The sequence below is a fragment of the Silurus aristotelis genome (genome assembly GCF_946808225.1).
Source record: "Silurus aristotelis genome assembly, chromosome: 16".
Classification (NCBI taxonomy): Eukaryota; Metazoa; Chordata; class Actinopteri; order Siluriformes; family Siluridae; genus Silurus; species Silurus aristotelis.
Window position 1 is genome coordinate 10,928,812 of NC_139589.1, and position 27,997 is coordinate 10,956,808.

The 27,997-nt window shown below is 38.4% G+C and overlaps 1 protein-coding gene across 5 annotated transcripts; it reads left to right on the top strand.

Moving 5' to 3' along the window:
• The first annotated feature begins 7 nt into the window (after nucleotides 1-7).
• Nucleotides 8-27,992, top strand: camkk2 (calcium/calmodulin-dependent protein kinase kinase 2). 5 transcript variants are annotated; one of them, XM_083564285.1, is made up of 17 exons: nucleotides 58-345; nucleotides 10,310-10,942; nucleotides 11,403-11,450; nucleotides 12,868-12,921; nucleotides 13,707-13,758; nucleotides 13,881-14,014; nucleotides 14,117-14,153; nucleotides 16,151-16,172; nucleotides 16,421-16,509; nucleotides 16,593-16,792; nucleotides 17,049-17,102; nucleotides 17,224-17,297; nucleotides 19,895-19,982; nucleotides 20,395-20,526; nucleotides 22,156-22,256; nucleotides 22,490-22,540; nucleotides 25,286-27,992. In XM_083564285.1, exons 2-17 carry the CDS (start codon nucleotides 10,367-10,369, stop codon nucleotides 25,356-25,358), a joined length of 1,785 nt encoding a protein of 594 aa, XP_083420411.1. In that variant the 5' UTR covers nucleotides 58-345; nucleotides 10,310-10,366; the 3' UTR covers nucleotides 25,359-27,992. The 5 variants fall into 5 exon arrangements, with proteins under 5 accessions (XP_083420414.1, XP_083420411.1, XP_083420413.1 ...); XM_083564287.1 differs by lacking the exon at nucleotides 58-345 and adding an exon at nucleotides 4,516-4,622 and having other exon boundaries at nucleotides 25,286-27,545; XM_083564286.1 differs by lacking the exon at nucleotides 58-345 and adding an exon at nucleotides 4,520-4,664 and having other exon boundaries at nucleotides 25,286-27,545.
• Nucleotides 27,993-27,997: the final 5 nt, after the last annotated feature.

Genomic DNA, 27,997 nt, shown 5'->3' on the forward strand with positions numbered 1-27,997 from the left:
CCTCACTGACACATTCATGTAATGCTTTAACTGTAATGTCAAAACTGGTAGCCGACCAGATAATTCCGAGTCTGCAAACTAGCAACACATTTGAACACCTCCTTATGGAGAAACGAGGGAAGGCAGACGAGGGCGCATTGTGTAAGAGTATTCGGGACGAGGCCGTGGTGCGTTCACTTTCCCTCGCGGTGAGTTGAGGTTGAACAGCGGGGACACGGGGGCTGAGCGGGGGATGCTGCTGCTTCTGCTTTCGGCACTTCCTCTTTGCACGCACATCATTGTGGGTCTCACACGCAAGGACAGCTTTTTGCCTACACTGTAAGAGGACGTTATTGACCAAACAGGGTAAGAACAAACGTCAACACTCGATTATTAGCCATTTTATATCTGTCTGATGACCATCCTTTAAACCAGGCGGATTTTCCTCAACATCTGTGGACACCCGATAGCGTCTGTTTAGCAAAACAAGTTGGTCTTAAAAAATACATCTGGGCAAATGTCCATATAAATATCCAGGTGTTTTTAAAATGATCAGAGTCTGTATTTATGTTTTCGGAATGTCGACGTAGTTTATTTCTTGCGTTCACCGAGCTAAATACCGTATTTACCATCATTATCAGTCAGGATGTTTGCTAGCTGGCTAACGCTTCCTACTTCCGAAGTGCTGAAGTGTCTCCACAAAATATTTCTAAACTCGCTTATTCTGCTCTTATATGATTTAATTGATTCGTTAATTTTCTAAAAAAAACAAACAAAAAAACCCGTATGTTAACTATAAGTGGATCCAGATGTTGTTTGGCTAGGTTCGGGGCGTTGTGCTGCATTACCCAGACCTCAGGACAGAGAGGAACACACACAAAGACGGGGCATGTCTGTGATCCAGCTGTTTAACTCCCAGCCAGCTGCACAGGAGTCAGTCATAAGTCATATTGCTTTTTAGTGTCGGGATCAGATGTATTCATGAGTGTTAATTTGAAGTCTTAGCGAACAGGACTGTAGGTTGTCATAATGGTACGATGGTGGATTGCTTGTGTATAAGGAGTTTGTTTAAAAATGATTCACAAAACGTGTTTCACATTCTACACTTGTGTACTGGTCGGTGTGTGTGTGTGTGTGTGTGTGTGTGTGTCCATAACCCGGGTCTGTCTGCTCTGGAGTACAGCTAATAAGTGAAGACAGATGTATTGGGCATGTGCATAGTATGCATATGTGTAGGGTATGTTTGGAGTATGCATATGGTGTTTGAAGAATGTGTATAGGGAATGTATAGAGTATATATATGGTATGTACATGGTATATATGGGGTGTGCAGGATATGTATAGTGTATGTATAGTATGTATAGAGAATGGCAATGGTGTGTATGGGGTATTTATATAGTATCTGTAAGATGTCTATGGTTTGTGTATATATTATGTGTAAAATATATATCAGGTATGTATGTGGTATGTCAAGAATATGTATTTAGTATGTGCAGGCTATGAATATAGTATGAAAAGATGTATGCGGTATGTACTGTATATGGCTTGGCAGGTATGTATAGAGGATGTATATGGTATGTATAGAGGATGAATGGGGTATGTATAGAGGATGTATGTGGTATGTATATGGTATGTATAGAGGATGTATGTGGTATGTATAGAGGATGTTGTATAGGGTATGTATATGGAATGTGCAGAATATGTATATGGTATGTATAGAGTATGTATGGGGTTTGTATATGGTATGTGCAGGATATGTATGTGTTATGTATATTATATTTATAGAGGATGTATGTGGTATGTATATGGTATGTATAGAGGATGTATGTGGTTTGTATGGGGGTATGTATATGGTATGTATAGAGGATGTTGTATGGGGTATGTATATGGTATGTATAAAGGATGTGTGTGGTATGTATAGAGGATGTTGTATGGGGTGTGTATATGGAATGTGCAGGATATGAATGGGGTATGTATATGGTATGTATAAAGGATGTTGTATGGGGTATGTATATGGTATGTATAAAGGATGTGTGTGGTATGTATAGAGGATGTTGTATGGGGTATGTATATGGTATGTATAAAGGATGTGTGTGGTATGTATAGAGGATGTTGTATGGGGTATGTATATGGTATGTATAAAGGATGTGTGTGGTATGTATAGAGGATGTTGTATGGGGTATGTATATGGTATGTATAAAGGATGTGTGGGGTATGTATAGAGGATGTTGTATGGGGTATGTATAAAGGATGTGTGTGGTATGTATAGAGGATGTTGTATGGGGTATGTATATGGTATGTATAAAGGATGTGTGTGGTATGTATAGAGGATGTTGTATGGGGTATGTATATGGTATGTATAAAGGATGTTGTATGGGGTATGTATATGGTATGTATAAAGGATGTTGTATGGGGTATGTATATGGTATGTATAAAGGATGTGTGTGGTATGTATAGAGGATGTTGTATGGGGTATGTATATGGTATGTATAAAGGATGTTGTATGGGGTATGTATATGGTATGTATAAAGGATGTGTGGGGTATGTATAGAGGATGTTGTATGGGGTATGTATAAAGGATGTGTGGGGTATGTATAGAGGATGTTGTATGGGGTATGTATAAAGGATGTGTGGGGTATGTATAGAGGATGTTGTATGGGGTATGTATATGGTATGTATAAAGGATGTGTGTGGTATGTATAGAGGATGTTGTATGGGGTATGTATATGGTATGTATAAAGGATGTTGTATGGGGTATGTATATGGTATGTATAAAGGATGTGTGGGGTATGTATAAAGGATGTTGTATGGGGTATGTATATGGTATGTATAAAGGATGTGTGTGGTATGTATAGAGGATGTTGTATGGGGTATGTATATGGTATGTATAAAGGATGTTGTATGGGGTATGTATATGGTATGTATAAAGGATGTGTGTGGTATGTATAAAGGATGTGTGTGGTATGTATAGAGGATGTTGTATGGGGTATGTATATGGTATGTATAGAGGATGTGTGTGGTATGTATAGAGGATGTATGGGGTATGTATATGGTATGTATAAAGCATGTGTGGGGTATGTATAGAGGATGTTGTATGGGGTATGTATATGGTATGTATAAAGGATGTGTGTGGTATGTATAGAGGATGTTGTATGGGGTATGTATATGGTATGTATAAAGCATTTGTGGGGTATGTATAGAGGATGTTGTATGGGGTATGTATATGGTATGTATAAAGGATGTGTGTGGTATGTATAGAGGATGTTGTATGGGGTATGTATATGGTATGTATAAAGCATTTGTGGGGTATGTATAGCGGATGTTGTATGGGGTATGTATATGGTATGTATAAAGGATGTGTGTGGTATGTATAGAGGATGTTGTATGGTGTATGTATATGGTATGTATAAAGGATGTTGTATGGGGTATGTATATGGTATGTATAAAGCATGTGTGGGGTATGTATATGGTATGTATAAAGGATGTGTGTGGTATGTATAGAGGATGTTGTATGGGGTATGTATATGGTATGTATAAAGCATGTGTGGGGTATGTATAGAGGATGTTGTATGGGGTATGTATATGGTATGTATAAAGGATGTGTGGGGTATGTATAGAGGATGTTGTATGGGGTATGTATATGGTATGTATAAAGGATGTGTGGGGTATGTATAGAGGATGTTGTATGGGGTATGTATATGGTATGTATAAATGATGTGTGGGGTATGTATAGAGGATGTTGTATGGGGTATGTATATGGTATGTATAAAGGATGTGTGGGGTATGTATAGAGGATGTTGTATGGGGTATGTATATGGTATGTATAAATGATGTGTGGGGTATGTATAGAGGATGTTGTATGGGGTATGTATATGGTATGTATAAAGGATGTGTGGGGTATGTATAGAGGATGTTGTATGGGGTATGTATATGGTATGTATAAAGGATGTGTGGGGTATGTATAGAGGATGTTGTATGGGGTATGTATATGGTATGTATAAAGGATGTGTGGGGTATGTATAGAGGATGTTGTATGGGGTATGTATATGGTATGTATAAAGGATGTGTGGGGTATGTATAGAGGATGTTGTATGGAGTATGTATATGGAATATGCAGGATATGTATGGGTATGTATATTATATTTATAGAGGATGTTGTATGGGGTATGTATGGGGTATGTATGTAGGATGTATGTGTAGGAAATGTACAGGGTATGTATAAGGTATGTATTGGATGTGCGTAGTGTTGTAATCTGTCAGAGATAAAAGTAGGTCATGCAGCAAGGCGAAACTGCCTTCAGATTAAAATAACTCAGCCAACCAGAGCTCCTGCGGTTCTGCAACATCTCAGTCACATCTCTGCATATTCACAGTGTTCTCCTCATTCTTATCATAACAGTTCTGGCCCTGTGCTTTGGGATCTGTTCGCATCAAAATCTCTCCTAAACTGCGCAAAGTGAAATGTAACACACTTTGAAAACCGTGGTTGTGTTTTACCTGAAATCTGACTCGATTTATTGTGTGATTTATTCCCAGAAAGAAAAAAAAACATTTTCAGACTCACCATCTGTCCCCAGCATGTAGTAGAGCTAATGAAGCTGTGAGTGATGAAAACTGAAACTTTGTTTTGGGTGAAACACGAGGTGAGGACCGTTATAAGAACACCACTATTCCATCTTTGCTCAGTGAGTGTTCTGAAGCACCGTCTCACATCAATGTTTCTCAGAGAACTCTGCAATCTTCTTTCTGGCTTTTTGTACTCTTTTCAACTCATCTGCGCTTTAAAAGAGACCATAATAGGTGCATTTTTACCACAGGAACATTTTGACTTTGATGTCTCTGTAAAACTGCAGTCTTTTACACTATAAAAATAATAATTTACATCCCAGATTCTTGAAAATAGTAAAAGTAGGTAGTTGATTGAAACATTTTAAAATCTGTATAATTTTGTATCATTGTACAAATGAACGCCACTTCTACATCGAACAAAAGGGAAAATAGAGGACTCGTGGGACACCATATAGCACTGAGTAATGTGCAATAATGTTAGACTAGTAAGAAAATACCTGGCACGAACTCTGTTTTAACGCGGTGTAGCCTCTAGAATGCATTATACTCCAAAACAATGTTTCTTACATTATAAAATGGATTTTTATGAACAAATTTACATTTGCACAGGTGTTTTTGCACTCTTCCATATAATTCAATACTCTGTAGATGCACCCTCCTCTTTCCCCTCCCTCATTAGCCTGGGACAAATATGAAAATATCGTAAGTCGAGAAAATTTTTTGTATCATTAGTCTTCGTAAGATTGAAATATTTATATCGAAAAATATATTGTACTCAAGGACTACCTGTAGTTTTATTATTGGGAATTTTGGGTTTTGTTGAGCAGCAATGCACACGTTCTCAAAAGTTTGACTCTGCTCTTAATAAAAAACTTATTTCCAAGCCTCAGGATAATTGACAGTCACTTCAACCTAAAACACTGCCCGTTCGCTGTGTTTACAACGACTGTTCTGGTTGCCAAGACATTTAGATTTTTAATGCCATATGTTGTTTATGTCTTTTAATAATTTTCTGCTCTGTACATTTATGGCATTTGGCAAACGCCCTTATCCACAGCGACTCAAATTTATTTTATTCATATAACTGAGCAGCTATGGGGTTTAGGGCCTTGCCTAGGGGTCCATATGTGGTAGCTTGGGATATGAACTCTTGACCTTCGGCTCCAAAGATCAATGCCTTAACCACTAAGCTACACCCCCAAACCGTGACACAAACAAAATAAGCCAGTCAGCCAATATATTTTAACTAAAGATCATGTGATTTTTCCCAGTTCTTTAATTGGTCAGACTTAAAAATAAATAAATAAATAAAAAAACAATCTTGGAGAAAATGTTAAACTTTTGCATTCAATTTGCAATAACACAGCATGGGTTTGTTTAGAATTTATCCTCCATTAATCACAGACTGAATTAACACCTCATGCGGTCATTGTGTGTAAGAACACGGCAGGTTGTGCTTTAATAATAATAAATAATAATCTAATAATAATAGATCAATAGAAAATAATCATAGATGGTGTCATGTGATGAACTCGTCAAGGTGACAGTTACAAGTTGATCATTTTTTTACAAAATATAACAATATATATTTTTGCCACTATATAATTAAAGCAGAACATATGATGCAGCACGTCTAAACATCTTTATCAAACATATTAACAATTATACATTCGTCTTTCTAAATAATGAGACTTTTTGCCCATTTTTTTTTAAACCCTGCTCCACTGAGCTTCCTGTGAATGAGTTGTTACTATAGAAACGATCATTTATTAGATCGAGTGCATTAATGTAAACCAGTGATTTATAGCTGCGATACTGTCAGAGCTTCTGACCAATCAGGGTCAAGAATTTGACTGAAATGTAAAGAAATGAAAGAATGAATGACTAACACAGCCTGGGTCCAGACTCTCTACTATTATTCTTTGACGTTGAGGATTCTAACCTGGTCATTAATGTCTCGAGGTAGTGCACATTAAATATAACTGTAATGTTGTGCAGTGCCATTTTATTCAAAATATTATAGTTTATTTAAAAAACAGTGGTAAAAGGGATAATTAGGAGTAGCAGAACAGGAGCGAGGGAAGGCAGAAGGATATCCGTGTCTCTGTGGAAGAAAAATGAGGCTGCATAGAGGGGGAGGTGGTCCTGCCCACACGCGCCCTCCTTCCTGAACCCTCCAGAGTGATGAATGTCTCTTATTGTACCTGATTTTATTCCACACCACTCCTACACACACACGCTCCATATCTCCAGCTTTCACACCAACTGAGAACCTGCCTGCCAAAGCGTTACGGATGAATCGAGTCGAACAGAAACAGAGATAGAACACGTCTCATTATTAACGATGTTATAATGAATTGCAGGGACGTCATTTTTGTTACGATCCGGTCATTTTAATGGTCTTCAAATTGGTCAAGTTTTTCTACCTTGTCACTGTGCTCTTTTCTGTGTACTGACCAAAATCACAATCTGCTGAAAGGAAAGGTAGATGAACATGCATGTATATATATACAGTGAGGAAAATAAGTATTTGAACACGCTGCTATTTTGCAAGTTCTCCCACTTAGAAATCATGGAGGGGTCTGAAATTGTCATCGTAGGTGCATGTCCACTGTGAGAGACATAATCTAAAAAAAAAATCCAGAAATCACAATGTATGATTTTTTAACTATTTATTTGTATGATACAGCTGCAAATAAGTATTTGAACACCTGAGAAAGTCAATGTTAATATTTGGTACAATAGCCTTTGTTTGCAATTACAGAGGTCAAACGTTTCCTGTAGTTTTTCACCAGGTTTGCACACACTGCAGGAGGGATTTTGGCCCACTCCTCCACACAGATCTTCTCGAGATCAGTCAGGTTTCTGGCCTGTCGCTGAGAAACACGGAGTTTGAGCTCCCTCCAAAGATTCTCTATTGGGTTTAGGTCTGGAGACTGGCTAGGCCATGCCAGAACCTTGATATGCTTCTTACAGAGCCACTCCTTGGTTATCCTGGCTGTGTGCTTCGGGTCATTGTCATGTTGGAAGACCCAGCCTCGACCCATCTTCAATGCTCTAAATAAGGGAAGGAGGTTGTTCCCAAAAATCTCGCAACACATGGCCCCGGTCATCCTCTCCTTAATACAATGCAGTCGCCCTGTCCCATGTGCAGAAAAACACCCCCAAAGCATGATGCTACCACCCCCATGCTTCACAGTAGGGATGGTGTTCTTGGGATGGTACTCATCATTCGTCTTCCTCCAAACACGTTTAGTGGAATTATGACCCAAAAGTTCTATTTTGGTCTCATCTGACCACATGACTTTCTCCCATGACTCCTCTGGATCATCCAAATGGTCATTGGCAAACTTAAGACGTGCCTGGACATGTGCTGGTTTAAGCAGGGGAACCTTCCGTGCCATGCATGATTTCAAACCATGACGTCTTAGTGTATTACCAACAGTAACCTTGGAAACGGTGGTCCCAGCTCTTTTCAGGTCATTGACCAGCTCCTCCCGTGTAGTTCTGGGCTGATTTCTCACCTTCCTTAGGATCATTGAGACCCCACGAGCTGAGATCTTGCATGGAGCCCCAGTCCGAGGGAGATTGACAGTCATGTTTAGCTTCTTCCATTTTCTAATGATTGCTCCAACAGTGGACCTTTTTTCACCAAGCTGCTTGGCAATTTCCCCGTAGCCCTTTCCAGCCTTGTGGAGGTGTACAATTTTGTCTCTAGTGTCTTTGGACAGCTCTTTGGTCTTGGCCATGTTAGTAGTTGGATTCTTACTGATTGTATGGGGTGGACAGGTGTCTTTATGCAGCTAACGACCTCAAACAGGTGCATCTAATTTAGGATAATAAATGTAGTGGAGGTGGACATTTTAAAGGCAGACTAACAGGTCTTTGAGGGTCAGAATTCTAGCTGATAGACAGGTGTTCAAATACTTATTTGCAGCTGTATCATACAAATAAATCGTTTAAAAATCATATATTGTGATTTCTGGATTTTTTTTTTAGATTATGTCTCTCACAGTGGACATGCACCTACGATGACAATTTTAAACCCCTCCATGATTTCTAAGTGGGAGAACTTGCAAAATAGCTGGGTGTTCAAATACTTATTTTCCTCACTGTATATATATATATATATATATATATATATATATATATATATATATATATATATATAGCAAAACATTCCTGTGAGCTTCTGGTCTGTGTTGAAATCATTGCATCACATGATCGCTTCATATTTGTCGTCTATATATTCGTACAGCAAATCTCTCATTCTGACAAATGCCAAATGTGCTGTGCTGGATTCAGTTCTGGTCATTAGCGAGGTAGTAGACTGAGCTCATTTGTCGCTGTTCATGGAGCCAGTTTGTTATAGCACATTATAATGCTGGAGGTAGACATTTCAAAATGATTAATATTGTAGCCGTAAAGGGATGCATGTATCAGCAACGTATTTGGTCATAGGCTGCAGAATTTAAAGTCCAGTGTACCACCAGAATCACCACAACCACTATCACCACCACCATCACCATCACCCCAAACTGTTTATATAATGTCAGACTGGATTTATGCTTTTATTCTGTTGACACTAAATTCTAACCCCAAATTTTCAGCATAAATTGTCTCCGCTGGATGGTTTGTTTTTTAATGTCTATTGTGTGCTAAAATACAAGGGGATGGAGACCATTTTTCTGATGTGTGATTTAAAGATGATGCTGTTTTATGCATTATGTTACTGCAACATGACTGGCTGACTAGTAATTGCATAAATATGCAAGGGTAAAGGTGTTAAGTATATACAGTACCATTATTATTTTTGCCCATTTTCAAACATCATTTATCATAGAATTCATTTAGAGGCATTTACATAAAAAAAAATTGTATTCATGAAAATTCTGTTTGCAAAAATATTGCCCATGATCACATGGGTACTGTGTGTGTGTGTGTGTGTGTGTGTGTGTGTGTATATATATATATATCTTTATTGATAGAGACTCAAAGCACCTAGGTATGTCGCTCTGGACAAGTGCGTCTGCTAAATGCCGCAAACGTAAATATAAATGTGTATCTAGGTGCTGTATATATACATATATGTAGACATTATATCACTTTGTAAACATAATAATGTTCAGTATTTGACAAAATAAATAGTTTAAAATGTTATTCTTAACGTTCCCAAAATCTCCAAAACCATATCCACCATTTTTCCACTGCTCACTTAATTTACAGCTAATTCACTTTTGTGTGATTTGTTTCTATACTTGGTCTTTTTAGATCCCTCGTGCTATTTAAGTAATGTTTTATAGATATTTTATGGATTTGAATCAAAGTAGCTTTCACTTCTGTCTCATACTCGCCATTCTGAGAGCTTTTCTTTTTATTGACTTTTTTTTCCCCCCTGCACACGAAATAAGCGCTAGAATGCAGACAGTTTCTACTTCACAAGTGATTGCGATTCATCAACATATGATCCAGGGTTAAAAGAAAATCAGTGTTGATGACTCTTTGTGGGTAAAGTGGGTGTAAAATTCTATTCTCGTTTTGACCCATAAAATCATATATATAGATATATATATCGCCAGCTTTCCTGAAAACAAAAAAAGATAAATGAGGCCCAATTATTTATTTTAGTCAGCCTTCAGGTCGCTCCTGGTACAAAATGTTTGTCGTCCTATTTTTCGAAGTGGAACAAAGTCTTTGTAGCAAAACATATGGGACAATTTGTAACTCTTTTTTTTTTTTTTTGTTCCTTGCTCTTCTACAGAAAATCTTGCTGTGTTCCTGATGGAGGGAAAGTTGGGAGGCTTTCAGGAAGTCCACCATGTTTCCCTGTGTCTCCTCATGGCCTTCTACTGAAGCAACCGCTCCTCTTGGCTATGCCCCATCCGCTCCTGCAGCCCAGGCACCTGAGCAGACTCTTCCGGACCTGTTGCGTGGGTGTGCCACGCTATCAGCCCCTCCCCTGAGCCCCTGTACTGTTGACATGGAGTCCCTTATTGTGGTAACGGAGTACGAGCCTAGTGTAGACAGGATGGGCGATGCTGAGGAGGAGGATCCAGAGGAGATGGATAGCTCAGAGACACCCGAGCTGGCCTCAGCTCCGCTCCCACCCTTCCATGCACCGTCCTGTGACCTTTTATTGCACACAGCCAGTCGCCCCGAGGCTCTCTTCCCAGTGGCACAGGAACATCGGGGCAGGCTAAACCTCTCAGACAGGAAGCTGTCACTGCAGGAGCGCTCACACACACTGTCCTCACCCTGTGGCTCACCCGGCCTTAACGGCCGCTACATCTACCCCTCTCTGCCCTACTCACCCATCACCTCGCCCCATTCGTCCCCTCGCTTGCCTCGCCGACCCACTGTTGAGTCACACCGAGTTTCCATTACTGACCTGCAGGTAGGTGTCCAGACATGATATGGGTCATGATATCTGTTTGTTTGCTAGAGAAACATTGAGATGTTGGGGTTGGGGGGGGGTGTGTGTGTGTGTGTGTGTGTGTGTGTGTGGGGGGGGGGGGGGGGGGTGAGTAAGATGTCCCCACTGATATGATTGGACATTTTCTCACTCATTTTACTCGAGTATGTAAGTATGTGGGTGTGGGTGTGGGTGTGTGTGTGTGTGTGTGTGTGTGTGTGAGAAAGAGAAATAGGCCTGTGCAAGTGCTGCTTAGAATGTATGTGACCTAAATAATAGGTGCTTCCAAACAGAATCACACACACACACACACACACACACACACACACACACACACACTCTCTTTGATTTTTCTAAAAACCCATTTACACCAGTATGAGTTTAATATAATTGCATGTTCAGTCTTGATATTCCATATAAATGCTCTGTTTTATTCTGCAAGGATTGTGTGCAGCTGAACCAGTACAAGCTGAAAGACGAGATCGGAAAGGTAATTTTATTATTATTTGATTATTCATCTGTACACAGTTTCCTGACTCAAATTTAATTTAGTTAGCTTTTTTATGTCATCCTGTGAGACATCATTAGAGCCGCCACTAACTCCTGATCGGAAGGTCGGGGGTTCAAGCCATAGCACAGACAAGCTGCCAGAGTTGGGCCCTTAAACAAGGCCCTTAAACCTCTCTACTCCAGGGGTGCTGTATCATGGCTGACTCTGCACTCTTACCCTAGTTTCCTAAAAAGAAGAATTTCATTTTTACTGTAATGTACATGTGACAAGTAAAAGCCTTAAATCTTTAATATCTAATTTAATATCTCTGACCTATATTAAACATCCCCTCTAGTGGTAAATGGGTGTAATTACAGGTTTATGTAAGGAAGAATGGGTAAAATCAAATGGTTTAAAAAGAGCAATAGTTGATTATTTATGTATGTATTAATTTTTTTATAAAATAAAAAATGGACGGATAACCTGGACAATATGCAGAACAAAAATACTGCTTTAAGGAATGACTTCAACACAAGTATATTATAGTGTATACATTTTTGTTTTTTATTAATTCAAAACTTACTTCTTTACAGAATAAATAAGACTAAATGTTTATTTTGTATCGCTGTCTGTTTAAAATTCTTTAGTGTATTCCTTAACAGAGTTTTTATTAAATGTAAAAAAATGTAATTTCAAAATATGTGCAAAAAAGAAATGACAAAAGAAACCATTTAGGTTTTAATTGATTACACTTCTATGAACCTGCTCTCTCTCTCTTCCTTACACTCTCTTTCTTGCTCTCTCTCTCTCTCTCTCTCTCTCTCTCTCTCTCTCTCTCTCTCTCTCTCTCTCTCTCTCTCTCTCTCTGCTCTCTCTGAATGAGAGAGCAGATAGAGATTGTTCGAGAGAGCAGAGATGGAGATTCCTGCTGTCTCTTCATCTCTGTGTCTGAGCTCTGAAGCTCCTGCTGGAACCTCAATCTGCTCCACCAACTGGACATGCTGTGTGTATGTGTGTGTGTGTGTGTGTGTGTGTGTGTGTGCGGGCGTAAGAGAGAGAGAGATAGAGAGATCATTCAAATATCAGATGCTGGTCTTCTAATTCACTGTTTCTTTCCCTTCGATAATGTACATGAAATTCCTTTTATCTTTTTCTATAAAATTATACCCGGTGTCGGGTGTATTTCTTTTTTTAGAGCTTTATAAGGCAAAATATTTATAAAATGCTTCTAAGCATGCTGGTGCCATGAGGGAAATATCTTTCAACAAAAATCATGATTTGCTCTGAGTTGAATTGTTATTTGTTTAATTGTAATTGTTCTACTCGTAAAATTTAGCATAAAAAAACAAGATATTTCCTGACATGTGTGGCGTGTTTGCTGTTCTTCGTACGAGTCTCCTCTTTCTTTTTAAACAAGGGCTCCTACGGAGTTGTCAAACTGGCCTACAATGAGGATGACAACACTTACTATGTGAGACCTACACACACACACGCACACACACACACACACACACACACACACACACACATTTACAACACGTTCACACAAGTCTCCTTAGGTCTCTTAAGGTCTCTAAATGCCTCTTGAATAAATCTGTCTCTACAAATAAATATAATAAATAACTGAATAAGTTATAACATTGTGCAACACAGATTTTGGTTTCTTAGTATTAAGTGTTATTTTCAATTTGCTCATGCCTCAGAATTATAGAAAATATCAGTTCTCGCAAACTTTCATTCACATTCATTTAGAAAACAGCAGATACATTTTGTACCACTCAGGAACAAAAACGAAACAATTTGTGACATAATAACTAAATGTACAATTTTCTTTTTGTAAAATGTTAACGGTTAAGTTAAAATTTTGTTTGTCATATACACAGGCATACAGAGTACGGCATGCAGTGAAATGCTTTATTCGACTGTCCGACATTTAAGCATGAAAAAAGGAATAGAATATAAGGATAGAAAAAATAAAGATAAGTAGAAAAATAGAAAAGTAGAAAATATATGTATATACATGAATCTAGATGGGGATGGATGAGTATGGCAGATATTGACAGTAGAAATGAAAGTGATTTAGTGTGATTAAGTGTCATGAGTAAACATGAACAATTTTGTCGGTTTCATCGTTTTGATATTGAGGTGTGTACACTGTGTATACATTTTGAATGACTAGAGGGGTTGTGTGTTGCGTGTGCGTGCATTCTAAGCCCCTGCTCTGAATGTTTTGTCTGTTTGTCCATGTCCCAACAGGCGATGAAGGTCCTGTCCAAGAAGCGTCTGATGCGGCAGGCTGGTTTCCCACGTAAGAGTTTGCCATATGGCAGATGGGCTACTCAGCTGGGTGAACGTATAGGCATGTGTGTGTGTGTGTTTAGCAGTGTGGTGTGTATTTTGAATCTCATTAACATCTTTCTGTTTATACAGGAAGACCTCCTCCTCGAGGGGCCCGCTCTGCTCCTGAAGGTCCTCCTCAACCCAAAGGCCCCCTGGAGAGGGTGTATCAAGAGATTGCCATCCTTAAGAAGCTTGACCATCCTAATGTGGTTAAGCTGGTAGAGGTGTGTGAGTGTTCACTGTAGACATCCAGTAGAAGATACTTCTGCATTGCTAAACCCCGCTGTGTGTGTGTGTGTGTGTGTGTGTGTGTGTGTGTTGTGTAGGTGCTAGATGACCCGGGTGAGGACCATCTGTACATGGGTAAGTGACGACATCACATCTCAATCTCATCCAAGGGTTAGTAAATCCTTGTATATTAATTTGATGTCATAGTGTACAAAATATTAAACCTCCAGTGTGCTATTAAAAAAAAACACTTATGTGTGCAAAACCTTTGTAGGCTGATTTATTGCCATTTACTGCATTACAAAGGATTTGCAGATTTGCATTAGAGAATAAATATATAATCTGAGGGGTTTCAAAATTTAGATGTAAACTAGCTGCCTAGGCAAATTCGATTCTTTTGCAATGTTATTTGTCACTTCTGAAACATAGATCGCTTAATTACCGTATGTTCCGGACTATAAGCCGCTACTTTTTTCCCACGTTTTGAACCCCGCGGCTTAAACAATGAAGCGACTAATTTATGGATTTTTTTTCTGGGTTTTTCCCGGTTTCACAAACTTCAAGCCAAAAAAACTGAACCCCATAACATTAGACCAATGAAATTTCCGAACGGAAACGAAAAAACGCACCTCACCTGTGTTCTGAGCTGCACGGCATCGGGAGAAACAACGTTTTTTTAAACGCACGACGATGTCAAAAGATAAACTTCCGAGAGAAATAGTTGTAAAAGGAAGGAGGAAGACAGTGAACAATGACTTTCTTGGTCGGCTACTGTTTAGATACAAGCCGTTGTAACGCGTTGAGTCTGGGTGAAGGGAGATCTCACTAACTCCAGTTGCAACAGAAATCATATAAGCACAGACAGGTTTCCAAAACTCGTGCTTTTTTTTTTTTATCTTTTTATATATATTTTTATATCTCGGTATTTGATAAATGCAGTGACGTGCTATTCCCAAAATGGTGCTCTGCTCTTAAAGGAGCCACAACATATTTCACCAGTTACACCGTGTAACAGTCTTTCGTTAAAGCCTGTGTAAAGTTAATTAGTTTCAGTGTAGACAGATGCGGCTTATTTATGTTTCAAATAAAAATATTTGTAAAATTCAGTGGGTGCAGCTTATATTTGGGTGCACTTCATAGTCTGGAAATTACAGTATTGAGGAGCAGTTAATCATTATGCAGAAGTGTACAGCAGGTGAAGCTAATATTATGACAATCTTTTTTTAAATAATGTAAAAGGTGGTCTAAATGATGCCTTACTCTTTCACACAATCTTAAGTGACAAACAAAAGCTGTGTTTGTTTTCAATAACAAGTGAATATTTAAATATAGATTTTCTTAATGCTATGCAAATTAGCTATGACACTATTAAGTGGCAGATCTAAATGATTGGCTTATGTGGTTACATTTTATTACTCATATTAATTTTAATAATAGTAATAATTTCAGTTCTTAAATAACTCATTTTAGTTCCTTGCACAAATGGAACAAATGGCATATGACATGCACGACTTTAACAATTAAAAATGCACAGTAGATATTGTTTAAACAAAAAATGTCTTTATTACATTCACTTTCTTAACAGATTTATTTCTACCCAATTTTTACGAGTTCATATGTAGAGCAGTTCTTTGATACGTGTTACTGCCTTCAATCCATGTTATGCAGCTTTACACTTCCTGTTGTCTCATGACAACATTGTGAACATTCTTCTTCTCTCATAATTTACAATTATTTTTTGTAGATCACCGCAGCAGACGCTTTCACCCTAAACCCTGGTCCCATTATTCATTATCATTAAAGAATCAGGGATGAATATGACCAAAATCTGTTATTGTTTTTTCATCGCTTATCAAAAATTAAGAATCTAAGACCCTACCAATTTGCCATGTTTGCTGTTTAAAGTTGTCTATTTCAGTTTTGCGAGAATTTACACAGTATACTTTGTGTTATTATTTCTGCTCTATAATCAGCCAATCAGAACACACTATGCTGGATTCATATTAATGTGGGAATATGTTTGTGAAATAAAATATTAGTTTTAGATAGCGTAGTTCAGACTTTTATCCTGCCTGATTCATATTAATTTACAAAGAGGTACTACAATGTTGTTGTTGTGTTTTTTTGTACAGTATTTGAACTGGTCAAGCGCGGGTAAGTAGGATTCCAATACGTTTCAATGCATTTATTTAATGCACTTCATATAGTGTTTTTAAAATGGAAGTTTCTACAATTTTTATTGTGATTGTTTTTGCATTTAGCGTCTCAAAAAAAATTTTTTTATGAAACAAATAAAATGGTCATTTAATAAATAAGAGAATAAATGAGTTCACTTCACTACACTTTTGTTTATTTTGGTTCTCCATATATTTTGTCTCATGTTTGTTGGTGTATGTGTACAGTGCCGTGATGGAGGTCCCCACAGATAAACCCCTAAACGAGGACCAGGCTCGCTTTTACTTCCAGGACCTCCTCAGAGGAATTGAGTACTGTGAGTTCAAGAACCATCTCGACATGTGACTCCAGAGTTTGTTGTTAATACTAATTACAATGTTTTATTGTACTTCCCTGCAGTACACTATCAGAAGATCATTCATCGCGACATTAAGCCGTCTAACCTGTTGGGTGGTGAGGATGGACATATTAAAATTGCTGACTTTGGTGTCAGCAACCAGTTTGAGGGAGCTGATGCCTTGCTGACCAGCACGGTGGGAACGCCGGCATTCCTCGCTCCTGAGACGCTCTCAGAAACCCGCAAGAACTTCTCAGGCAAGGTCAGAGAGAGAACATCTTCTCAACTCTCAAACAAGATTGTGCTGTATTGCATTTCTTATCATTTACTATATGGTCAACTTTAATCATGTTGCCTACTGGAAATAAAATATTGTGAGACCTTTTTCTGCTGCTACAAATTATTACCACAAAAATTCAACTGCTTTTTACAAGTGATTGTCAGACTTACAATCAGACAATATGATGACAATGATGATGATGAGGATGACGATGAAGAATATTAACATGTGTTTCCAGGCTCTAGATGTTTGGGCCATGGGGGTCACGCTGTACTGCTTTGTCTTCGGTGTGGTAAGACTGATATTACTGCTCACACACACTATACACTGACGTCACTGACATCCAAAGCAGTGTGATATTGTGAACTGTGTAGAGTCGAAATGTGAGGTTTCATACAGTGCGTGTCTTGCAGTGTCCCTTCATGGATGAACGCATACTGAGTCTGCACCAGAAGATCAAAACTCAGCCTGTGAAACTACCTGAGCAGTGAGTGGCCTTAATCTTAATCTCGTACTAATTTTATATTTTCTGTAGCACTGTAGAAAGTTATACAAGGCACTAATACATTAAAAGACCAGACATGCATATGAATATGAGTATTTTTTATAGTTTAAACCATCCTTTCCAACAAATTTTTGACACTGGGTGATTTTGGTGGTATGCAATAAACAGTGAGGAAAATAAGTATTTGAACACCCTGCTATTTTGCAAGTTCTCCCACTTAGAAATCATGGAGGGGTCTGAAATTGTCATCGTAGGTGAATGTCCACTGTGAGAGACATAATCTAAAAAAAAAAATCCAGAAATCACAATATATGATTTTTTAACTATTTATTTGTATGATACAGCTGCAAATAAATATTTGAACACCTGAGAAAGTCAATGTTAATATTTGGTACAATAGCCTTTGTTTGCAATTACAGAGGTCAAACGTTTCCTGTAGTTTTTCACCAGGTTTGCACTCACTGCAGGAGGGATTTTGGCCCACTCCTCCACACAGATCTTCTCTAGATCAGTCAGGTTCCCTCCAAAGATTCTCTATTGGGTTTAGGTCTGGAGACTGGCTAGGCCACGCCAGAACCTTGATATGCTTCTTACAGAGCCACTCCTTGGTTATCCTGGCTGTGTGCTTCGGGTCATTGTCAGTCGCCCTGTCCCATGTGCAGAAAAACACCCCCAAAGCATGATGCTACCACCCCCATGCTTCACAGTAGGGATGGTGTTCTTGGGATGGTACTCATCATTCTTCTTCCTCCAAACACGTTTAGTGAAATTATGACCCAAAAGTTCTATTTTGGTCTCATCTGACCACATGAGTTTCTCCCATGACTCCTCTGGATGATCCAAATGGTCAAATGGCAAACTTAAGACGTGCCTGGACATGTGCTGGTTTAAGCAGGGGAACCTTCCGTGCCATGCATGATTTCAAACCATGACATCTTAGTGTATTACCAACAGTAACCTTGGAAACGGTGGTCCCAGCTCTTTTCAGGTCATTGACCAGCTCCTCCCGTGTGGTTCTGGGCTGATTTCTCACCTTCCTTAGGATCATTAAGACCCCACGAGGTGAGATCTTGCATGGGGCCCCAGTCCGAGGGTGATTGACAGTCATGTTTAGCTTCTTCCATTTTCTAATGTTTGCCCCAACAGTGGACCTTTTTTCACCAAGCTGCTTGGCAATTTCCCCGTAGCCCTTTCCAGCCTTGTGGAGGTGTACAATTTTGTCTCTAGTGTCTTTGGACAGCTCTTTGGTCTTGGCCATGTTAGTAGTTGGATTCTTACTGATTGTATGGGGTGGACAGGTGTCTTTATGCAGCTAACGACCTCAAACAGGTGCATCTAATTTAGGATAATAAATGTAGTGGAGGTGGACATTTTAAAGGCAGACTAACAGGTCTTTGAGGGTCAGAATTCTAGCTGATAGACAGGTGTGTATGTATATATAAACGATCTGTTTGTTTGTTGTTGTACAGAGTAAAGCATCAATTCAGAAATTATGATACAACCAGAAGCATTTTTTTGTCCAGTGATGGTATACAAGACAAAATAAATATTGTTCATAAAAAATGTGATAAGTTAAAGGCACTTAGAAGTGATTTTACAGAAAACAATGTTCTATTGAGACTTTAATGGACTGACTACAATTCTTTTAGACGTTCCCATATTATTTATTTTTCTTCCCTTGATTATGAAGCTTTTAAATAAATAGCAAGAAAATCCAAAGGAATCAGAAATTGGCATTACAAATAGATGTGTGTAATAAGATAGAAGATAGTAACACAAGTGCCTAAACTTACCACACACTTTATTGGGTTGAATCCAAAAGTCACTAGAGTGCTCACAATCCATGCAGGCAAATAAAACAAGGACAATTCATATTCCGAACAAAAGAAACGGATAAGAAGAGCAGGAAATTTGTAGAATCCATTTTCATGCACAGAAATAAGGACCTGGAATGAAGTAATTGAATGCACAAATAGAATTCACGGTAAAAAACATAACAGGGTTCAGACCAAATAATCAATGACAGATCACACAGAACAGGTGAACACACTCAGATAACAAATCACTAAAAGAATAGGGGTGGAGATGGTGAACTATGGATGACTACAACAGAAGCCATAACATGAGCACACAGTATTTCTCAATATGGAAAACATGTGACCACTGACGGTTTTGCTGAACAATTGCTGAATAAGAAATCCTTAAACAAATAAAACACAATGAAATTAATTAATATGAATATTATTAAATAAAACACTGTACATTATTTATTAATTTCCGGACTATAAAGCGCACCCAAAAATACACCGCACCCTCTGAATTTGAAAAAGATTTTTATTTTTAACATAAATAAGTAGCGGCTTATAGTCCGGAAAATACGGTATATACTTTTTAGACTTTTATGCCGAAAATGTCTTTTTGTTATATGGCTACATGATACTGTTACATCGCTTGTAGTTTTTATATTTAATTTAGTGTTATAATGTTATAATTTTACAGATTTATATCAATTATATTTCTACTCTCAGTGTTATTGTTTTATTTTTGAATCCATAGTGTGTTTTGTATCTCCATCACAGCGCCGATGTGTCTGATGATTTGAAGGACCTCCTTTTTAAGATGCTGGATAAAAATCCTGAAAACAGAATAACTGTACCACAGATCAAGGTCAGTATTTATCAAACTGTGTGCAGTTTCACAGCAGTAACTTTTACCTGCTGCTCCTGAACTCCACGATGCCACAATTCAAACATTAAACATTACAAGTTTACACGTTGTCATTACACAGATTTGGAAAAAAATGGCACATTTTGTAGCAAGTGCTGGCACAAATTCACTCTTAATGCCGCATGCTTAACTATTTTTCAGCTGTTTAGCATTCTGCGGAGAGACAGAGTGGGCAGGATTAGTTGCACCCATGATACAATTCATTGCAAGAGACCCAAAAATAATCTGAAGGTTGCAAGCAAAATGAGTCAAACGAAGGTTCATAGAAGAAAGTTAATCTTTCAGAGTGTGTGTGTGTGTGTGTGTGTGTGTGTGTGTGTGTGTGTGTGTGTGTGTGTGTGTGTGTGTGCAGGTTCACCCTTGGGTGACACGGCATGGGGCGGAGCCTCTTCCTCCTGAGGATGACAACTGCTGCAGTTTGATTGAGGTGACAGAGGAGGAGGTGGAGAACTCAGTGAAACATATCCCCAGTCTGGCCACAGTGGTGAGAAATCTCTCTCTCTCTCTCACACACACACACACACACACACACACACACACACACACACACACACACACACACACACACACACACACACACACACACACAATCTTATAGTCTACCTTTTTATGAACACCTACACAACTACACATTAATGCAAGTATATTGTAAGCTAATCATGTGACCAAGGTAAGAGAAGCCACCCTCTCTCACACTGGTTCAGGATACCAGGAAGGCTATAGCAGAACTTTATAATCATCATGAGCAGAAAACAGCAGAAGACCACAGCAAGTTTCACTCCTATCAGCCGAGAACAGGAATTTGAGGCGACATTAGGCATAGGCTCCCTAAAACTGGATAGGTGACGATTGTTAATAGGTTTTATTTAAAAAGTTCAGGACTTTGGGTAAAAAAAAACAAAAACCCTGCTTTTTAAAAAAAAAGTTTTTTTGATCTTACTATTAAGATAGCAAGTCGACAAAATTGTAAAAATATTTTACGTTTTCTGTGGCAAGCAAATGAAGCAGCATATATGCGGTACAATACGTTAGGGCACTGGCAGGATGTACGCATTTCCCACTTTGTTGCGCGCGCACACACACACACACACACAAATTTTTTTTTTTAAGCTGTCAATCAATTAAAATATTTAATCGCGAATAATCACATGATTGTCATGAGTTAATTCATGGACAAATATTGACGCTTCATGCAAATATTCTTATTCTTATTATATATAAATATTCACTAATAATATTTTATTATTAGTGAAACCAGACTCAACATAGAGCATAAACACAAAAATATTCTTGTAAATGTTTCAAAGTAATTAGGTGTTTTAAATGACCATCAAACGGAACTTTTGCTAAGTTTCCACACGGACGGTTTTAATTGCAGGATGTTTGCGTTAGAGCGAATTTGTAATAAATAAGTGTGTTGCGTTGAAGGTTTTAATTTCACCTATTTTATATGTATTTATAGTTCATAAAAACGATCTGAATTTGCACCAATGCATTATTAATGCGGTAATTTTGACAGCCCTTATACTGTTCAATTTATACATTAGGGTACTGTAAATTGCTCTGTTTTGCTAAATTATGTACTGTAATTTGTTAAATTATTAACACTACAGAAATCAATTAAAAAACAACAACAAATTATTAAAACTTTAAGGCTCCTGCATAGGCTAGACCATGTCTCAACGTACAATATTTTACATTTACGATGGGGTCATAGGTAGTTGGGAACTACATGTATTGTATTAACTTTAAATATTATTATAATTATGCATATTAAAAATGAATATAGTGGAGAAAGGCACCTTAGGAGTGTGAACATGAACGATGGGGAATTCCCAACTGCACAGTATCTATAATGATCTGTCACAGGCCAATATGTACCGTCTTCTGCTTGGTCATTTAGTTGTGCTGGTTGGTAAACATGTCCAGCACTGCTGTGCAGAGTCTGTACTGTACATTAATTGTGCACTGATGGTTTACTCTAAACTGGAAACTAAATCCTTATATGCTCAGGCATATGTGGCCAATAAATCTGATTGCTATTCTGATTCTGATTATATGACATGTTACATTTGGTGAATCTGTGTTTGTGATCATGTGACCATGCTTGCAGATCTTGGTGCGCACTATGCTGCGTAAGCGATCATTCGGGAATCCTTTCGACTGGAGCCGGAGGGAGGACCGCAGTCCCACTGCACAGGGACATGGCCTAACGTAAGCCTTACATGACCTGCACAGGAACAGAAATCAGATGCTCTGGATTAATGAAAATATCTACCATAGGTTTCTTTGGAGTTCCTCCATTATGTGTTGAGTGCTGCTTTTGATTCGATTCAGTCTAAAATCTTTGTTACATTTTCACCATAGCACCAAACCCCTGCCTATAGATCGTGTTGTGTTCAAGTTGTGTGTGTGATTGTGGTGCTTCCCTCTGTCCTGCCCTCTAGAAAAGGGAGAGCAGGGAATTTACGATACTGCTTCATTCACGGTAACCAAAGGTAATGGACTGCTGGTTTTCTGGACATCCCTCCCACTCCCTTGCCATAATGTTGCCGAATGACTGGCTTATGTTGAACGGGGTTTAAAAGCTGACAAAACGATCTGGATATGAATATTGTGTATCAATAAAATGCACATTACATTTAATAGATTTTTCTGTTTTGTATTCAACATGCCACATTATGACAACGATTTTCTTACCAATAATAAGAAACAAGAACACATCTTATATACATTAATACACCGTGAAAAAATAGTTCAATGTAATGTGAACGAATTCAAATATATGAAATTTGTGTCCAAATAATTTTGTCAGCTTCCAAACTCCAAAGCAGTTTAAGTTCAAGTTACATGCGATCAGCTATTCACAAAAAAATTATCATATGACATCACCTCAGTGCCTCGACGCAACTTTAAATAAGGAATAACAGTAACGTACATCTGGAGATATGTAGTCAGCTCCATTCACTAATCATTATACAAATTGAAACCAGCATTTTAAAGTGAGCATTACATCAAGCTGAAAAACAATAAGGAAAGGCAAGCAGTGATGTCATAATACCAAGCGTGTACGTGTTTGATCGAATGTAACCGTCTCCGCTCCTTGTTCGAGCCAGGTAGGCATGAGCTGTTAATGAGCATGCACATGAAGCATGGCTCAGAATCGCTGTGTGTTTAACCTTATGACTGATAAAGCCTTAATAATGACGCATTCCTCTTTATTCCTGCCCACTGAAATCACGTGACTTGCCATAAAAGCCGTCCTTCTGAAATGCTCTTAGGAGTTCAGTGTGTTTGCATTTTGCATGTTTAACGTGTCAGAACAGTGGCACAGGCATAACCTTGGAATATTCTGTCATAGATGAACTGAAGTTGGATTGTAGTGAAGAGGAATTTCCACTGGTACTAAACCACGACACTGTTACGGAAACACAATTTCCATGTAGCTCTATGTTTGTAAAACAACACAAAAAGACATTAATGAGTGCGCCGTGACGTTACTGTCGGGTCTTTCATGAACGATTCATTGAGTTTAAACGAATCTTTATTGTGACTCAAAAGAACCAGTAGTCTCAAAGAGTGATTCTTTCATTTCCTACTGGACCCACATGAGCAAAGCATCATGAAATCTCTGTAGGTTATTTACAGGAAACAGATTTGAGTACTTTACCTCTCAAATCTTCTAGTCCGAATCATTCTTTCTTTTATCACGTGACTTCCATAGACACGACGCAGTGCATTACACAGGAAACAGAATTAAGTAGTTCATCTCATGAGTCCTCTTGTTTGAGTTGTTTGTTCATTTGTCATGTGACTCCCTATAAGTTAGTTTATGTTAACTATAGTCAAGGTTCGTGTATGTGGACGTGCTGGGGGAACTGCTGAAAACGTAACTAATGACTAAATGACTCAAAAAAATGATTCGTCCAGTCACTAAAATGAAGCGATTTTCCCATCACTACAAGACAGATCTTTTTTGATCCCAGTGATGGATTATGGGGCTCTGAATTGAGGCTTTTAATTCATTGTTTTTTGCCGATGTAAGATTGTAATACATCAACAGCATGTAACGTCACGCCCTTCAGCAGAGGAAACCAGTGACCTTATTAGAGAAGTGGGAAAAAGTCCAGGCCTGTGTTTATTAGTCCAGAATTATTAGTGTAAATAAAACTTTCTTTCGGCTTCTCCCATTAGGGGTCGCCACAGCGGATCATCCGCACGTTTGATTTGGCACATGTTTTTACGCTGGATTCCCTTCCTAACGCAACCCTCCCCATTTATCTGAGCTTGGGACCGGCACTAAGAGTGGCTGTGGTTGGTTCCCTGACCGGAGATCGAACACAGGCCGCAGCGGTGAGAGCGCCGCATCCTAACCACTAGACCAATTATTAGTGTGAATACTTGGTGAGTTTTCCGTGCCTGCATGAATTTCAGCACGATTTCACCTCTCGGTGCACAGTGGGCGGGGCCAAACTTGGCTAAAACATGTCTAAGCTCCACTTTCATTATTCAAATTTCATTTACCGCATTTAGCAAATGCCCTGATCCAGACCGACGTACAGAAGTCCATCAATAAATTCATCAACATTGGTTCACTAGGTTGCAAATTTAGGATACCATCAGTCTAAACTGTGTTGAAAAGAATTATAGCACTTTTTTATGTAAAAACAAATCAAACAGGGAAAATAAGTGCTTGTTTAAGTGTTTCAGGAGGAGGCAGGGAGGGATTAGACATGACTCAGCTGTTCGGACATTCAGGGGAAGTTCATTCCAACACCTTGGTGTCAGAACAGAGAAGAGTCTTGATGTATTCTTGCCTCTTACCCTGAGAGAAGGTGGGACCAGTCGAGCATTCAATTGATTGATATTAAATGGTGATAGTGAATGAAAGATACAGAGATCTACAGAGGGAAAGGTAACTGTAAAATAAAAGTTAACCCAGACACTGAAACCTAATCTGGTTAATGAGATTTCACCTAGATAGTGATAGAGGGCAGTCAATCAAGCATTACAGTATTATGTCACACTCACACACGTTCAGTTGGATCAGTGAGTTTAGCTGCTGTTTAAGAAACAATTTTTTTATTTAGACCTCGTAACATCGTGACATTTCGAATGTTATTTTATGTTTGCTGAGATTTCCATCTCATCACGCCTCTGATGTGACTGATGATGGCTTTTTTAAACTTGTGCTGTGCTTTTCTTTTAACACAACACTGTGTGTCTGTGTGTGTGTTTCCTAGGAAACAAGAGAGCGGAGATGGCACACGCAGTATGGACTTGCCCTTCGTAGGCGAGGATGAAGTGCTTTCCTGACGCCTCATGCCTGACTGAAAGGGCTTACTGTCTCGCGCCCCCGGGATGTGAGGGATGGGGGATTTGGAACGGTTTCCGAGAGCCGTCATGCAGCTGGGACACGAGGACATCGTGTGGGACGTATCCCCTACAACATGCATGCATTTGTACAGTTTTACTGCAGCATGCGCTGTTTGTGTGTCATCTCAGGACACACTCTTCCTTATATTTGTGAGTGTGTGTGTGTGTGTGTGTGAGTGTGTTTATTTCCCCTCCTGTGTAGTGCGGAGGCTGTGCTTGCACTTTTACTATATGGAGTGGGATCACACTATTTTTTGAAGCACATGGTGAAGGTGGTTTGAATGCAATTGGCTGTTTCTCAAAACAGGAAGTGCAAAAAAAAAAAAAAATACTTGGCTTCCAGTAGCTTAAAGCTACCACAGGAGGTTCTTGCTAACTAGCTGATTTAGCTAACGTGCTGCCGGCGGTTGGAGTAAAAAGCAGATTTTTTATTTTAGCCATTGTTGTTATGAAATCAGCAAATATTCACTGATTTTGGGACCCGATAATAGAAATCAAATTGTTCTCACAGTGAACGATATTATTAGAACATGTTTAGGAACTTAAACTGCTTTTTTAGGATGTGAGCCACGAGTCGAAAGAAAGAACGCAGGAACACAGCTTGAGAAACAGCCTGTGTTCAGATCTCCATCAGGGTTTGATATTAAATTTGTTTGGAATCAATTGATTTGTAGATCTTTTATCAAAGAACTAGAATGTAAAAAAAAAAAAAAAAAAAGAATAAGGTTCTCTTGCATAATTTAGCAAAAAAACTAAACAAATGTAATTTCAAGCAATAGGGGGCGCTGCTGTACAAGATCATGTTTATTTCAAGGCACTTTTTGTTTTATTTCAAATGGCACATTTTATTTTTAAACAGAAATCACAGTGTAGAAATGCTGAATCCGCAAATTCCACAAATCTAATCGTTTTTCCACAAAAAGCATACATGGCGTGAATATAATTATTGGCACCCTGTAAGATAACGATTTGACCTCTAGGAGTGATACTTAAATCGTCAACGAACAAGGATTTTGAAGACTTTCATTTGAGTCCTCAGATTTTTTTTGCAGGCTTAAATTTAGTTGATTTTTATGCACGCCATTGGCTTACAATTATTGGCACCCCCCACAATTAAGAAGAGAGTAGCATTGAGATTTGTGATGCCTAAATAAGCTTGTAGACAGCATCCTAAACCCTTTTACATTCTCAGGTTCGAGCATGTGGAGTTTTTAGTACAGAATTCAGTCATTTAAGACACAGGTTTGTGCCACTTTTTTTTAACACTTAAACTTAAAAAAAAAAAAATCAGTGTTATTTGTTAGTAATCATATTGGCCTGATTATAATTTTTTTGCTGATATATCATAATTAGTCGCAGCCCAAGTTGTGATATTTCTCTCTACAAAATCATTAAAAAGGTTAAACAGCCTGCCCTGACCAGTGATCATATCCATAGTAATCTACATTCAGGGAGGTGCGCGTGTGTTAAATTGTGAACACATTCACTAATAGATCAGGTCAAGTCAGGAAACTGGGTTTTTATATAATAGGGAAGGAGTTTAAGGGAATATTAGCATGTTTACAAAATGATCCACAATGTTCCTTTACCCAGAATGTAGTCTTGCCGTGCGACAAGGCGTGTTTGGTGTGTGCAAGGCGAAGAGTTTCAGGATTCAGGAGTTTATAATTGAAATTCGATTCACTGTACTATGGAATGTACAAACAGTGTTTAGTGAAATACTCTTTGAGGTGACGAAGACATGCATCATGCCAAACTGGCAACTTCTATTATATAATAACTCAATTAGCCTTGTAAGTGCAGTGAAAAACATTAAACGTCCGACACCAAACATGCGCTTTACATTTTAGGTAACGGACATTGTGCTTTACAGTTTGTTTTTTTTATTTTTTTTATTAGAATGATCTAAGAAATAGGTTTCTTCAGTGTGTGCACACAGTGCAAACCTTTTTAATATAAACTGATATTTTACCAAAATATGATTAAAACTGGTGCATCTTTGAAAAAAGAAAAAAAAAAGACATGGTCATGTTGAAAGCGTATTAGTTATTGACATTTCAATATTAAACATCTAGATTGCATCTGTTTTTTTTTTTTTTAGAGAAATACAATAACTTTTACAATCTATGCATGACTTGATTGAACTTTTTCAACGTAAATGTATGCCTTACATTTCATCATTGTAACTTTTTGATACTATAAAGCTATAGTAGGATCATTTATGCTTGAGCTGGCGTAGTGTGTGTGCGTGTGTGTGATTTTTATTTGCTTCTGGGCTTTTGGTCTTCTTTAGCTGTATAATATTGTGCTTGTGGCTGCTGCTTTTCCGCCACTGTACTTCTCTTATGCCAAACACACACACACACACACACACACATATGCACACACCTCGATGTTAAAGAGTTTTGTGCTTCCACGGGTTTGTGTTTGAGCACGACTGGGTCGGATTTTCTGCATTTTGCTTCTTGCATGTTGACTGCGAGCTCGGTACAGAATGTTGTGTTGTTTTTTTAACACTATTACTATGCACATAAAGCCGTGTTTGTTGCGCTGATGTTGGAAATCAGGAGAAAAGTTTT

Coding starts and splice junctions, on each gene's coding strand:
- camkk2 (XM_083564285.1), top strand. CDS start 10,367: ATGTTTCCCTGTGTCTCCTCATGGCCTTCTACTGAAGCAACCGCTCCT. Junction 12,922..13,706: donor AGGATGACAACACTTACTAT/GTGAGACCTACA, acceptor ATGTCCCAACAG/GCGATGAAGGTCCTGTCCAA. Junction 22,541..25,285: donor TTCATTCACGGTAACCAAAG/GTAATGGACTGC, acceptor TGTGTTTCCTAG/GAAACAAGAGAGCGGAGATG.